This window comes from Marmota flaviventris, chromosome 19, assembly GCF_047511675.1.
Source record: "Marmota flaviventris isolate mMarFla1 chromosome 19, mMarFla1.hap1, whole genome shotgun sequence".
NCBI lineage: Eukaryota > Metazoa > Chordata > Mammalia > Rodentia > Sciuridae > Marmota > Marmota flaviventris.
Genome location: NC_092516.1, coordinates 863889 through 878667, shown reverse-complemented (window position 1 = coordinate 878667; position 14779 = coordinate 863889). Strand labels below are relative to the sequence as shown.

Sequence of the window (14779 nt, the reverse complement as noted above, 5' to 3'; positions counted from 1 at the left end):
TCCCACCCCCCCTTTCCAGCGGCTGTTGTTGCCCACGTCCATTGGAACTGCCCCTCACAGCCTCCATCAGGGCCTGCCTCCAGGGAGGCTCAAGCTGGGAGGTTCACTAAGGATGCGCTCACCTTCCTTGTCTGGCTCCCAGGCCGCGGCGGCCCTCTGCGGTGCCTTCAGGGGATTGGATTTTACCATTTTCCTGTAGTGGAGTCGGTCAGCAGGAGCTACTGGGCGCTAGAGGGGGACCTCCTTGGCCTCACTGCAGAGAGCCCGGGAAAGGCCCCAGCTGGGAGATGGGAGGCTGAGGCCCCGAGAGGACTCGGGCGCTGAGTCCAGAAGGGCAGGAGAGCGGTCAGGTGGGTTGGATCTGTGGAATCCTGAACCGCACTGGCGGCCATGCAGACCGCTGTCCCGTGCATCACAAGTGGAGCCTCCGTTAGTACATGACCAGGGCTCCCTGGATGGCCGCTGGGTTGGGGGTGAAGTCTCTTAAATGCATGGCCCCATTTCAACGCTCGGGGCCAGCGCAGGAGACCAGATGGCTTTTATTGGTGGATATTGAGAGAAGGACACCGAGGTCCAGGGAGGTGACTCCCTGTTGTTGGCGGGAGTCGTGGGCGATGGCAGCGGCTCTTGGGTGCCGAGCTGTGGTCGCACTGCGGACCAAGGGCCGAGGTGTCGTCTGTGCAGCTGCTGCAGTCCTCCCAAGGTCCCTGTGAACAGGGATTGTCATCGTCACTCCACCTGCACGTAGAGTGGTGCTGATAGCAGGAGGCTTAACCGTCCAGGGAATTTCCCCAGGGCCATAAAATCAGCAGACGGTGGAGCTGGGCGTGAACCCAAGCCGACCGGTCCACCCCATCCCCTACCCCCCAGCCACAGAGCCTTCTCACTGGGACAGGACATCTGACAGGACCCAGGCATCGGGGTCATCTCCAGAGGCCAGTTCCCGTCCTCTGGGGACGTGTGGGTTGGCTCATCGGACCCCCAGGCTTGGTCCCCTGGGGCGCATGCTCACAGGTGGTGCCCAGCCACATCTGTGGGACTGAATCAGCCCGAGGTCCCTCTCTACCCATTCGCCAGGCGCCCAGCCTCCGTGGCAAATGAGGAAACCTCCCAGGAAGGGACCAGTGACACGCGGCACAGGCTCCCTGTCCCGGTTTTCACTTCACGTTTCGGATGCTGCAGCAGCGTGAGCGGCTCGGCCAGCTGTGCGGCCTCGCTCCAGCCATGGACCACTTCCAGGCCATCCTGGCCCAGGTGCGGACGCTGCTCTCCAGCCGCCAGCCGAGGCGCGTGCGGGCCCTGCTGGACAGCCTGCGCGAGGAGGAGCTGCTCTCCGGGGAGTACCACCGCGCCCTGCTGCTGGAGCCCGACGGCGAGGCGCTGGCCAGGAAGATCTCCCTGACCCTGCTGGGGAGGGGAGCCCTGGGCTCGGCCCTCCAGGGGGGCCCCTGGAACAGGCTGCCGGCCCCAGCCCCCGAGAGCGGCCCTGGCTGCAGAGACCAAGGAGGTAAGTCCCATCCCTGTGACCCCAGGGCCCGCGGGCAGCCTCGGGGCTCCCTTCTCTCTGCAAAGGAAGCCACAGGCGGGGACCCAGGCTGAGCGGCCGGAGCCAGGAGGCCGGGAACTCAGCCGCTGCTTCCCACCCTGCGCCCCCAGGGAGCTAGGTCCCCTGGGGAAGGAGAGGCGCCCGGCAGGTGCAGCCCAAATAGAGGGGCCAAAGGGAAGAGGAGCCAGGTAAGGAGTGGACGGGTGTGTGCACGGGTGTCGGCACGGGTGTGTGTGCACAGGTGTGTGTTCATGCGTGTGGTGCAGATGTGTGTTCATGGGTGTGTGTGTGCACAGGTGTGTGTTCATGGGTGTGTGCATGCACAGGTGTGTGTGCACAGGTGTTTGTTCATGGGTGTGTGTGCAGATGTGTGTTCATGGGTGTGTATGTGCACAGGTGTGTGTTCATGGGTGTGTGCATGCACAGGTGTGTGTGCACAGGTGTTTGTTCATGGGTGTGTGTGCAGATGTGTGTTCATGGGTGTGTACATGCACAGGTGTGTATGCACAGGTGTGTGTTCTTGGGTGTGTGTGCACAGGTGTGTGTTCATGGGTGTGTACATGCACAGGTGTGTGTGTGCACAGGTGTGTATGCGCACACGTGCATCTGCCTATGTGTGCACGCGTGTGTGTGTGACAGAGAGACAGAGGGATAAAGAGAAAGGAAGGGAGAGACAGACAGTAGGAGAGGGACAGGGCGACGGGCAGGAGGACAGAGGGGACAGTGAGGAGGACAGGCAGAAGGGGCCACCAGCAGGGGCGGAGGGGCCTTTGCTCCTGAGGTCCCTGACACGCGTGGGATTGGGGGGTCTGGTCACTCTGGTGCCCGGCTGCTGGGTGCCGTCTGTTTGGGGGCTGCGGTGGGAGCCGGGGCCACGCGCCAGCTCCCGGCCACTGGGAGGGCCACCGCGGGCCAGAGAAGGGGCTGGTGCGCGGAGGGCTCCGGGTTTGCCCTGGGGTCCCAGGCGGCGCTTCCTGAAGACCCGACCTGCCTGCCCTCTCTCCCCTGCGCAGCTGTGCCTTTCTGGCCCTTCCTGGTCCCCTTGGGGTCTCGTAGCTGGGGGTGTGAGTCGCTCACTGCGGTCAGCGCCTGCGCCCCGGCCCGATGCTGTGCATCCTCGTCCACGGGCGACTGGAGGATGCACAGACGGCGCGGCCCGGGGGGAGTCAAGGCTGGGTTTGGAGACAGCGGCCGTGAGGTGCCTTCTGCTGGCCGGGCGTGCGCCCGGGCCGTGCTGACCTCTGACTCTTGTTTCAGGACACGTCCACGTGCGGGCTGGCTCTTGGGCATCTGGCACTCTCCGCTCAGTCTCAGTGGAAGGGCAGTTGCACCACGGGGTGGCCGCCCTCGGCTTGGGGGAGGGGTCAGGCAGCTGGGCTGGTCTCGCTGGGCAGCAGAGGGCAACCTGGGCGCGGCCGAGCCTCCTCTGCCTGGCGGTGCCCCCCACGCGCTCCCCACACCTCTGCGCCTCCCCCGCGCTTTCTGAGGGGCTGTTTCCTGTTGCTCAGTCTGCTTCCTCCCTGGGGATGTCATATTTTTTATTTTGGATCCCATGTGACTTCAGAAAGTGGAACTGGCCCACGGTGCTGTGGTCCTCAGGGGCTGGGAGACAGAAGGACAGATCTCCTCCTTCCCTGCTCCCTCCGGTGCCCCCCAGGCCTGCGGGCTTGCCCCCCTCCCCCCCGCGCACCCCTGGCAGGACACAGGGCAGGTGGGGAGCCCCGGCTTCAGCAGGGAGCCAGGGGACCGGGCGGGAATCGGTGGTTTGTCAAAGGGCACTAACTTAAGTTCTGGGGAGGGGGCTCGGAAGGGAGACCGTCCTGTGGGGCTTTTGTGACCTTCCCTCTCGGCCACCCGACGTGGGTCCAGACGGCCCTGCTCTGCCCTGCACTGCTCCCCCGTCACTCAGAGAGCCTGGATCCGAGCCAGAGCCCACAGGGTCTTCAGTTGACCCTGACCCTCTCTGTTCTGGTCCTCGGCTTCTCTCTGCCTTGCTAATCCACTTCAGCTGCTCTGGTGCCCCCATTGTCCCTCAGACACCCCGGGCCCACGCTGCCCCAGGACCCCTGCACATGCTCCTCCTTCTACCTAGACCACCCTTGCCCATATCCTTGGCCAACCTCCTGACATCATTCAGCTCTCCGCTCAGATGTCCCTCGTCTTCAAGGTGCACGCTGACCACCCCATTTAGTGTCGCACCTCGGACGACAAACGCACTTCGAGCCCCCTCCCTGGTGGCCCTCTTCCCACCTTCTCTAGATGTCACCGCTAAGCTCTGTGGTGTTTATCTTGCTTCTTCTGTTGGCCACTGGTCTGGGTTCCAGTCGTCATGGGTCCCCACGCGTGGCCCCCGGTGCAGAGCTGGGAGCCTGCTGGACACCTGGATGTCCAGCGGTGGGTGGAGCCACGCGTCATGCCCCACGTCTCCCACTGCACACCCAGGGAAACCGAGGCACAGAGAAGTTAAGGGACGTGCTCAGGTCCTGGCCTGGGGGACCTGGGTCTCGGGTCCTGCCTCTGTGCGGCTTCCTCCTAACAACCCAGCGGGCGCCGAGAACCCACCAGAGCAGTGCGCCAGCTTCAAACGGGACTGGCTGGTGGCTCAGAGATGCCCCCAGAGAGCCCGGAGCCTCTGCTGCCAGGCCACTGGGCCCTGGGCTCTGGCCACTCAGAGCCACATGTGTGCCTCCAGCCCACGAAGGCCCCCGAGGCCTGGGAGCACGGTCCTGGTCCTGAAGGAGCCCAGTGTGCTTCAGGGCATGTTCACAACCACAGGTGACAACACCCGGAAGGGCGATCGGACGCCAGGGAAAGGAGAGCTGGGGAAAGGACCAGGCTGGAAGCAGGACCGTTCCGGGCCTCAGGTCATGCTCTGCTGCAAACCATGTGACCTTGGCCACATGACTGGGCCACTCTGAACCTCAGTCTCTTCATCTCTGAAATGGGAGTGCTATAGATGGGTAATGCTGAATCAACCCCAGACCACTCTCTAAGGAAGAGAAGAGCAAGGAGCGTTGAATAGGGGAAGCAAACCAGGCCAGTGGTACTGAGCCAACAGCACTCTGCAGTCTCGCGGGACCCCAGGTGATCTCTGGACGCCTGCCACAGGCTGCTTGCTGGGACGCCGTGCACCTGCAGCAGGGCGTCCACGTGGCTGCAGGGAGCCTCAGCCAGGCGTGCTGACCAAGCACGCGGGGTGGCCCACACTGGCTCCCTGAGTCTCAGGCGCCAGCAGCGATTCCTGTGGGCCTCGGTTTTCCCATCTGTAAATAAGGGTGAGGACTGTCCACGGGTGGCTCTCCTGAGGGCCCAGGGACATCGTCCAGCTGTGTGTTCTGACTCAGTGGCCTCTGGGACAGCCCCCGAGTTACCCGCAGCCCAGCCCCCAGGTCAGTCAGTGGACGAGGAGCCCCTGTGTCTTCTGTGGCCTGCTCTCCCCAGGCTGAGGGACAGCCCAGCCAGAGTCCTTGGTGTCACGTTCCCTGGACTCTGTGCAAACTCTTCTAGGAGCCACAGGACACCAGCTCCGCGAGGAGGGGCCTGGTTTATTGGGAAGGGAGGGACCACTCAGCTCGGTTCCCTTCCCCATCGGCCCTCGCGATGGCAGAGCCGCCAGTGGCCAGCAGGAAGGACTCTCGGGCCTCCTCCCGTGGCCTGCCCTGCCCCCAGGCAGCCTCTGCCCCCAGCGGGGCTCCTGTGCCTGGAAGGAGGAGGACTCTGTCCCGTCCCCCCAGGCTGCCCGCCAGCCCCGCAGACTCCCCACCTGGGAAGTGGCCCTTCCTCCCGGGCTCCCCGCCAGCCTGCCAGCCTGCTTGCCTGACCAGCCTGGTGTCTGCGCCGGCTCCGTCCCTCTCTGTTCCCTGTGGTCCTACCTGCAGCGGCTCACCTGGGCCCCTACTCCCCAAGCCCGTCCCTCTGGCCGCCTGCCCACACACCGCCCACCTGCGCCTGGCTCCCGGTTCCTCTGCCCCCTGCTCAGATGCACGCGCAGCTGACCCTTTAGAACCCCCATCTCCGTCCGCGTCCCTCCACGTACCAATCTCTGTTCTCCCCCGCCCCCTCTGCTTCGGGGTCATTGATTTAGCTCCTGCTGGGAATCACAGCGTCCACAGCGTCAGGCCAGGCACTTACCACCCACGCGGGAGACCGCGTCCTCCCTCTGAAAGGTGAGGCTGCCTTCACCCTTGGAATCCCACACGCACACTGCCCCAGAGGAGTGTGTTTCAAGGGCTCGGCTCTGTGACAGCCCCTGGGTACAACTCAAAAAGACTTTGTCCCCGACATTATGGAAGCGGGGACTACACTTACAGGGTAGAGATTCCACCATTTACGGCCAAATAGTGTAACAAGTTTGTGAAAATAAACAAAGCAGCGGGCTTGGTGGTGCACGCCTGTCACCCCAGTGACTCGGAGGCTGAGGTAGGAGAATTCCAAGTTCAAGGCCAGCCTCGAAACTGAGTGAGACCCTGTCTTCAAAATTAAATTAAAGTTAAAAAGACTGGGGGTGTGGCTCAGTGTCAAAGCACCCCTGGGGTCAGTCCCCAGCATCACAAATGATTAAGGAGGAGAAGGAGCAGGAGGAGGAGGATGGGAGGAGGAGGAGGAGGAGGAGATGGAGGAGGAGGAGGAGGAGCAGGAGGAGGAGGAGGATGGGGAGGAGGAGGAGGAGCAGGAGGAGGAGGAGGAGGAGCAGGAGGAGGAGGAGCAGGAGGAGGAGGATGGGGAGGAGGAGGATGGGGAGGAGGAGGAGGAGGAGGAGATGGAGGAGGAGGAGGAGGAGGAGGAGGATGGGGAGGAGGAGGATGGGGAGGAGGAGGATGGGGAGGAGGAGGAGGAGCAGGAGGAGGAGGAGGAGGAGGATGGGGAGGAGGAGGATGGGGAGGAGCAGGAGGAGGAGGAGGAGGAGGAGGAGGAGCAGGAGGATGGGGAGGAGGAGGAGGAGGAGGAGGAGGAGGAGCAGGAGGAGGAGGAGGAGGAGGATGGGGAGGAGGAGGATGGGGAGGAGCAGGAGGAGGAGGAGGAGGAGGAGGAGAATGGGGAGGAGGAGGAGGAGGAGGAGGAGGAGGAGATGGAGGAGGAGGAGGAGGAGGAGGATGGGGAGGAGGAGGATGGGGAGGAGGAGGATGGGGAGGAGGAGAAGGATGGGTGGAAGATAGAGATCACTGTTAGCTGGGAGGGTGATAAAGGGTGGAACTGGACTTGAAGGAGAGCTGGCATTTGGGCCCACAGGAGGCCTCGGGGAGGCCACGAGGGCAGTGGTACAAAGACAGGGCAGAGCGGGGTCTGTCTGTGGGGACTGTGTTTCTGGAATGCTTTTCTTCACCTGGAGGATCCAGGGCCTCCCCATCTCTTCCTGGGTCTTGGCAGGGGACCCTGCTGGGGCAACGTGGCCATGTTTGTGCGGCCAGTGCTGGTGGTGTCCGTCTGGTGATCCTGGCTTGGCTGGAACCCCAGAGCAAGGCCAGCTCCCCCAGAGCTGAGGAGACCCCGCCCCTGGGAGAGGACTGGCCCCTGTCCAGCAGACCTGGGCTCGGGTACTCCCACGGCAGGCTCCTCCTAAGGCCCTGAGTGGCCTCTGCTGGGTGTTCAGGGGACATCAGCAGGAAGGCCTGCAGCTGCTTTGACAGAGGAGGCCTGGGCTGGCCTCCGGGTCCGCCCCATCCACTCAGTCCTGGGAGACTGCCACTGGCCCCAGCCACCGGCCCCTTCTCAGCACCTCCTCCCCCCACTCCCCTCTGCTGAAACTCAGAGCCCACGGCTCCTGGCTGGGCCCACGGCTGGCGGCCACCACCGCCCTGCGGGAACCCTGTCCCTTAATGCCAGCACCCTCGCACCCGGATCTCGGTGAGCGTGGTTCTGGAGGGCCAGGGAGGAGGTAGGGACACCAGGTGGCAGAGGTCGCGGTCATCGAGGAGCTGCCCGCCCGGAGCCGCCTTGACGGGGGCTGGGGTGTGGGCAGGATCCCAGCTGCGGCCTCTGAGGGCGGGGACAGCAGAGCGGTCAGTGCCTCTGCCTTGACCCCTTGTCGTGGAAGGAGATGAATAGACTTCTTAGAATTTCTACTTTCCCTGTATCTGGGTGTTTGGGGTTTTGGGTACCAAGGATGCTTAACCACTGGGCCACATCCTCAGCCCCTTCTAAAAAAAGATGTTTTCTCAGTTGTAGTTGGACACAACACCTTCGTTTTACTCATTTATTTCTACGTGGTGCTGAGGATCCAACGCTGCGCCTCACAGGTGCCAGGCGAGTGCTCCACCAGCCCCGTGTTATTTATTTATTCTGATTTTGCTAAGTTACTTAGGGCCTCACCAAGTTGATGAGGCTGGCCTTGAACTTGCCATCCTCCTGCCTCAGCCTCCTGAGGCGCTGGGGTTGCAGCTGCGCTGCTCTTTTAGCCAAACAAAGGCTCTGTTTCAAGTTGTTCCTCCGTCGTCGTCTGTCCCCTCCTCCATGATCCTCACGTCCCCTGCGGGAAAGCCAGAGCTCAGAAGGGAAGCCAGGAGTGTCACACACGTGCTAGTAGCAAAGCTCTTTCGGTAAAAGAAAGAGCTTTTGAGTCACCGACTCCAGCCTCATTCATTCCCGTCCTGGGCTCACAGCCTCCTACACTGCTGTATTTACTTGACGGTGCTTTTTCAAACCACTCGCGGTTTTCACTCATTTCCTCCCTCTCCTCTCCTCTCTTTCTCTCTCAGACTAGAGATTGAACCCAGGGGTGCACTACGTCCTCAGCCCTTTTTAAATTTTGTATTTTGAGATGGGGCTTTGCTAAGTTGCTGAGGCTGGCCTCGAACTTGCGATCCTCCTGCCTCTGCCTCCTGAGCTGAGGCTGCAGATTTGGTTCTGTGGAAAGGGGAGACCCTGCGTTAGAAGAGGTGCTAGGAACACATTAGCCCCAAACTGAGGCTTTCTCCTTATGCATCAGGAGGAGGGGCAGAGCCTTGAAGAGGTGCTTTCTCCGATCTGGCACCTCGTCGGTGCAGCCCAAGCCGGTGGCCCAAGCCAGCCATATTGGGGTTAGCATTCTTTTGTGTACAATCAGTGTTTTAGTCCAGTGTGTAGTATACAAAAAAGGTGGGTGGACTGCTACTGACCTCCAGGGAAACCTGGGGCCACCTGGGTTGACAGGGGGTGGCAGGAGGGAGCAGAGTCCAGAGGTCTGCTTTAGCTGGACAGAAGCTCTCGGCTGGTCCTGGCCCCACCCTGCAGAAGATGTCAGAGCATTCGACGAGGTCCTAACAGACAACTTGCAACCTTCTGTGGTCACCCAGGGGGTCCAAGAAGGAACTGAAATTAACATCAGAGGCCTGGGGCGGGCGTAAGGGAGCGTGGGCAAATTAGAGGGCATCCAGACACAGGAAATCTGACAGCTTGGGACGACCTTGCGGGGAAGAGTTTCTGCTGGTCCCTTGCTGGCTTCCTTTGCATGCTATGGGTTAGGGTTGGCGGGCTCCGGGCTCCAGGCTCCCAGTGGTGCTGGCGACAGGCTGGCGATGAGCCTGCCAGCTTCCAATCTGCACATCCCAGGACATCACTGGGAAGACTGAGGCCCCCCGGGAAGTTCTGCCGGCCTCCAGGCTCTGCTTCTCACGTCATGCGTCGGCTGGCTCCGCACCTTGTAGGGTCCCACCTGCCGGAGCCCCAAGGTAAAGGGAAAGGGGTGGAGGATGCATCTTCCATCCCAGGCCTCAGGTGAGGGGAGGAGATGCTGCTCTGAACTGTGGGCTGGGGGTGAGAGGGGGCTCCGTGTCCCGCCGAGCAGCCTGTTGGCAGGAGGGAAGAGGACGGTACCCACATCCTTCCTGAGGGACATCAGGATCACCTGGAATGTGATAGAGTCAGGGTTCCTCTCAGGGAGGTGTGTCCTTAGCTCTCAGAACTGCTGACCTGGCTGGCCCAGGCCACCCCAAGGTCCTCTCACTGCCAAGCCTGTCTTCAGGTAAACAGGAGACCTCTGCTGACTCCGCCAAGTCCCTCGGAAAGCAGGAAAAGCCACTCTGGAGTCAGCTAGTCACAGCAGCAGTGGCAGTGACATAGCTGTAGAGCACCGGGCACCTGGGACAGCTGCTGCCCTCTCCCCTGTTTCCAAATGGCGGCATTCAGAAGTGGGGAACAGGAGACAGGGGGTGAGAAGAGACAGCACAGAGACCTGGCACCAGCCCTGAGGCTCGCAGGGGCGTGACACCGAGCTGTGCTGTTGGCTGGGTGGGGTGTGAACTTGAACTAGCTGCTAAACTGAGTCTCAGTTTTCCTCACCTCGGAGGTGGGCTAAGGGGACAGCCCAGAGGATAGGGTGGTGGAAAGGGATCCGAGGGTCTAGCCCAGTGCCCAGTAGATAATCTCAACCCCATGAGTGTGACAGTATTGGCCTGGCTGATGTGGGTTAAGAGGGGTGGGACCCCTTTTCTCAGGCTCCCCTAAAACATATGGTTTGCTCTGAACCCAGAGATTGGGGACAAGCTTCCCAGTTCTGTCAGATGCCACTGAAGGTCATCTTCACGCACTCCCTCAATTCCAGATGAGGAACCGCAAGCCTGAGGAGGGGAAGTGATTCCCCCCCCCGGCAGGTTTCATGCCCGGCAGAGCAGGAGTCCAAGACCTGTGGAGGAGGAAGGGCAGGACTTTCGCCGCTGGCCACAGGGTTGCCAGAGCCAGGTTTCCATACAGTGAAGGTCCAGGGGTGGGTTCTTGGTCCCAAGGGCATGGGGCAGGAGGAGTGAGCCCTCCCTCCAGTGGGCCCTGGGTATGCGGGGCTGAACCGGGTGGTTTGCCACTTTCATGGTTGGACTGAGCTGGAGAGAAACAGAGTCGCTCAGAGGTGGGGATGGGCTCCCTGCCTGCCCAGGGCTTGCAGATCACCTGGCTCCCCACCGAGACCCAGGCCCTCTCCCAAGCAGGGGCTGGTCATTTCCAGGAGCTGGCTGGAGGCAGGACCTGGGGGACTGCGAGTTGGAGTGTCCTGAAGATGCTTCTCCTAAAGCACGTGGGCGCCGCAGGGGAGGCAGCGGGCGGCGGTTTGGTCTAAGCCCCGTGGTGCAAAGAGAAAGTGAAAGGGGGAAAGACCGGTGCAGTGAGGGAGGTGGGGTGCCCAGCCTACCGCGCCCCAGTCTCCCGCAGCCCCAGAGCTGGCGGGAGGGAGAGGCCACCAGCAGCATGCAGGAGCCCGGGAACGGCGGTAGGTGACTAGGCTCTCCTTCTGCAGTCCCTAAATTTGGGCGAGGAGTTGGGGGTCCAAGGCCAGCAGCTACTTGCCCACGGTCAACAGCAGGCTGGGCGGAGGGGAAGGGAACGTGCAGAAAGTAGATTCGGGAAAGTCCTCGGAGGCTGGAGATTCCACGCCGGAACCGGGAGCAGGGGACGGGGCTTGGCTGCTGAACCCCAAGCAGTCGGCCGAGGGGAGGGAGCGTGGCGGGAGCCAGGAGACTGGGATGTCACCTGGCGCGGGAGCGGGGCGCACCGCGCCCTCGGCGTCTCCGCGCGCCCTGGGTCCCGCAGAGCAGCGCCAGTGCGCAGGGAGGGGCGCGGGACCCGGACCAGGCTGCCCCTGGCTGGCCTCAGCTTGCTGTGGGGTCATGTTACCCCGCTGACAGGGACGCGCTAGGGGTGGGCTCCGAGGCCAGAGGACTGCGGAGAACTTCGCCTGTTTGGCCATATCGGGTTCTTCGTCTCCCTTTGGCTTCTCCAAGCCCAAGAGCAAGAAGCATCCCTCCTTAATCTCCCTGGAGAGGAGTATTTTCTAAAATGTCCGAGGGCGCCAGAACACAGATGGGGACTTCCCGCCAAGTCAGGGACTCCTGGTTCCAATGCGGGGACACGGTGGGCTGCTAGTGTCCCCTCTCTGGTGAGCCTGGGGTGGGAAGAAGGCTGTGGGACTTAGGCGGACTCGGGTCTTAAGGCCAGGCATTTCTGACTCCGGGGACCCCAGGAACACTCATAGCCCTTCGGGACCCTTGGCCACTCTCCCGAAGGACGCGGCTCAGCCCCGAATCAAGGCGGAGGTGAACGGTGGGGGGCGAGCCCCTCCCAGGCCCCGCCCCGGCTCCGCCCAGGCCCCGCCCCGGCCCCGCCCAGGCCCCGCCCAGGCCACGCCCCGGCCCCCAGTGGCACGGCCTGGAGGGTGCTGGGCGGGCCCCAGGTAGCCCACCGACGGGGTGATCCCCACGGTCCTCCTCTGCGGGGAGGGTGACTTGTGGGGAGGTCGGTGGTTTCCTCTGTTGTGCGGAGGGTCACAGCCTGCAGTTAGGTCTGAACCGAGGTCTCCTGAGAGCTCAGTCCAGTGCCTGGGCCAGCGGGAGAGAGCTCCTGTCAAGGGGAGACCTGTGGACACAGCAGAGTCCAGCCGAGGGCAAGAGCGCAGCACCTGGGCCCCTGGACAAAGAGTGTCCGGAGGATGCCGCGCCGGGGCCCTGGGCAACCTCCGGCAATCAATCGGGAGTGGCCGAGGGAGGGGAGAAGCTTCTCCACTTGGCCCTCAGACTCGCCTTCAGTCACCCTGACGACAGGTGGCTTCCCTCTCCACGGCTCACCTGCAGAAATCATGGGCAGGAGGGGGGCTTCCAAAGCCAGGGGCGCACGTGACTAGGGCTCCAAAGACAGTTCCCAAGGAGGTCCTGGTTGTACTGGTCCTCGAGGAGGAGGACATGGGCAGTTTAGCTGTGGGCACCCTCCCAGGCCTCCAGCCCGTGCTAAGGTTCCTTTTTAACACGCCATCGGGAAGCTGGCATGATTTGGATGACATTGTTCTAAATGCAAGTGACATTGTTGCTGTTTCCATTTGAGGTAGCAGATAGTTTCTTTGTGCAGGGTTGGGGGAAGGATTGGCCACTGTAGCCATTTCAGGCCCAGGATCCGCGGTAGTCGGTGCAGGCGCCCAGGTGTGCGACCTTACTTCTCCATGGTCCCAGCTGAAACTGTCCCCTGAAGCAGCGTCTGCATTCCCACTCCCCGGACCGGGTGGCTCTTCTTGTCCTTTCTGCTTCTGTGATGTGGGTCCTCTAGGCTTGTCCAGCCGTGGGGTCACCCAGGGTGTATCTCTCTGTTCCCTGTTTCTTTCCCTTACCATCCTGACTGTGTCATCCAGCCAGGGCCTGCCCCAGAGCCAGGGAAGAGAAACTTTCAGGAAGAAAGCCAGAAGAATTCAGGGAGTGTCACGTCTGGTTGAAGAGTTTCTGGTTGCAGAAGTGGGCGGGCGGGAGGGATGAGGGGTCTGGAAGGTTCAGTGGGAGGAGCAGACCTGTGGACTCCCTGGGGCTGGGAAGGAGGGGGGTGCTGGGCTGGTGGTGGGCGTGGCCGGTGGAACTCAGGCCACCTTGGAAATGCAACATCCCTAAGGCAAGAGTGGGGGTGGAACCGCCGGAGACTCAGTCACAACAGCCGCCCTGGCCCACTGAATAGACCTGCGTTGGGGCCAGGCGGGTCAGGACCGGAACCCGGGGCGTGGTCAGCCAACTGTAGCTCAGGCTCCCCGTCCCTCTCCCTGCCCCTGGATTGGGTCCAGGAGAAAGCTGCTGCCCTCCTTTCCAGGTGGATGCAGCAATGTGGGTGTGTGGAGGGACACCTGCGGGAGGGCTCTCTGGACGAGGGTCGGAGGTGCTCCTCGCTCCCCGGGGCCCGTGGAGCTGTCTCCTCTCTCAGCTGGGACCTTGGCTCCTCACCCCCAGCAGCGGCCATTCACAGGCTCCTGCAGAATCCAGAGCCACCTCATTGGGGTTCCAAGGTTTTCCAAGTCGCTAGGAGGCGGGTGTCCTCAATGAGGGCCCAGAGAAGGGGGCGTGGGTGTTGTTTTGTGGTGTTTTAGATGATTTCAGCTTGCTCTCGGAGCACACATGCACACACGCAGACACGCACACGCACACACACGCACACGCACACGCACACGCACAGCTTGGAGATGGAGGTCCACCCAGGAGGCTCCCAGGGTCCCTCACGGGGAAGGGGGAAGGAGAACTGGGCCGAGGGAGGGCCTCTGAGGCACCACGCAGTCCCTCCTGAGGTCTCAGGGATGCCACAGGGAGCTCTGGAGCTGGGACCGCGTTCGGGGTTGTCCCAGACGGAGGCAAGGACAGCACACTCTGTAGGTGGCATGGGCCAGTCCTCGGAGGTCCCTCTCTGTTAGGGCTGCCCATGGCAGGGCAGGGGATTGGAGCAGCGCAGGTCTGTTCGGCTCCTGGTTCTGAGGCGGGAAGTCCAGGAGCAGGACCAGCGCAGGAGGAGGTGAGGGCCGCGGCGCAGCGGGCAGGGAGTTCAGGTGGCAGGACAGAGCAGGGGAGCTGGCCAGGTCTCTCCACCGCGAGGGCCCCACCCTGCGTCCTCTCCTAAGCCCGGAGCCCCCTGCGCACGCTGGCTGGGATGTGGGGGGTAGGCGCCGGCGCGTGGATTCTGAGACACAGCCACCGGCACCAGAGAAGGGGGTGACCCGGGGCCTGGGACCTGGGGTCGGGGAAGGACTCTGTATTTTATTTATTTCTCTAGCAGAGTTTTATGCTCACAGCGACACTGAATAGAAGGCAGAGGTTTGCATGGCCCCGGTGTCCCCACCCGCTGGGACATTCTCATAGAGAACCAGCATGGACGCATCCTTCTCCCCAGGTCCACTGTCTGCATCAGGGTCCACTCCTGCGCATTCCGGGGGTCGAGACGAGTGTGCCCCAGCTTGCAGCCACAGTGGCGACTGCAGAAGCAGCAATGTCTCTGTCCTGTTCGTTCCCACGCCCCACCCACTCATGGCCCCTGGCCCCTGGCCACCACGCTCCATGGCCTCTGTGGGCTGCCCACTGGTCCTCAGGCTTAGTGGAGCCCAGTTTATTTAGCATACAGGATGCTGAGGACCAGAGAGGGAAAGGGACTTGCCCAGGGTCACACAGCCTGTCGGAGGCAGAGCAAGGCCCAGCTGTCAGGCCTCGGGATTCCCGAGTTGACCCCCGTACACACACACACACGCCCAGGCCATTGTGGAAGGCCCCTGCCGTGGAGAGGGGCTGGGATCGGGCCAGGGCCTGCAGCCTACCTCGCTCGATCCCAGCTCCCTGCTTCGAGGTCACTTCGTCCCGCCACATTCTCGTTGGCCCAGGTCCAGCAGGGCTGGGGAGCTGCGGTGGGAAGCCAGGGCTCTGGAGGGCGCTGGCCTGGGGAGGCGGGATCGGCCGCCAGCTGGCCCCATGGGGTGACTCTGGGCACTGTCTGACCGCCTTCAGCCTGAGCCGGCAGCAGAGCGGGAGGCACCCCAGGGCCCTC

The 14779-nt window shown here is 62.7% G+C and overlaps 1 protein-coding gene across 8 annotated transcripts in view; it reads left to right on the top strand.

The window, feature by feature from the left end:
• Positions 1-1018: 1018 nt before the first annotated feature.
• Positions 1019-14779, top strand: part of Ciita (class II major histocompatibility complex transactivator) — a 40436-nt gene continuing 26675 nt past the window's right edge. The window contains exon 1 of one of the 8 annotated variants that reach the window (XM_071605286.1): positions 1019-1507. In XM_071605286.1, the coding sequence (XP_071461387.1) occupies positions 1174-1507 (334 nt within the window). In that variant the 5' untranslated portion in view covers positions 1019-1173. Of the gene's footprint in view, positions 1508-8933; positions 9239-10231; positions 10722-14779 lie in introns of those variants that run through there. The other 7 variants (XM_071605288.1, XM_071605290.1, XM_071605289.1 and 4 more) reach the window with 7 other exon arrangements.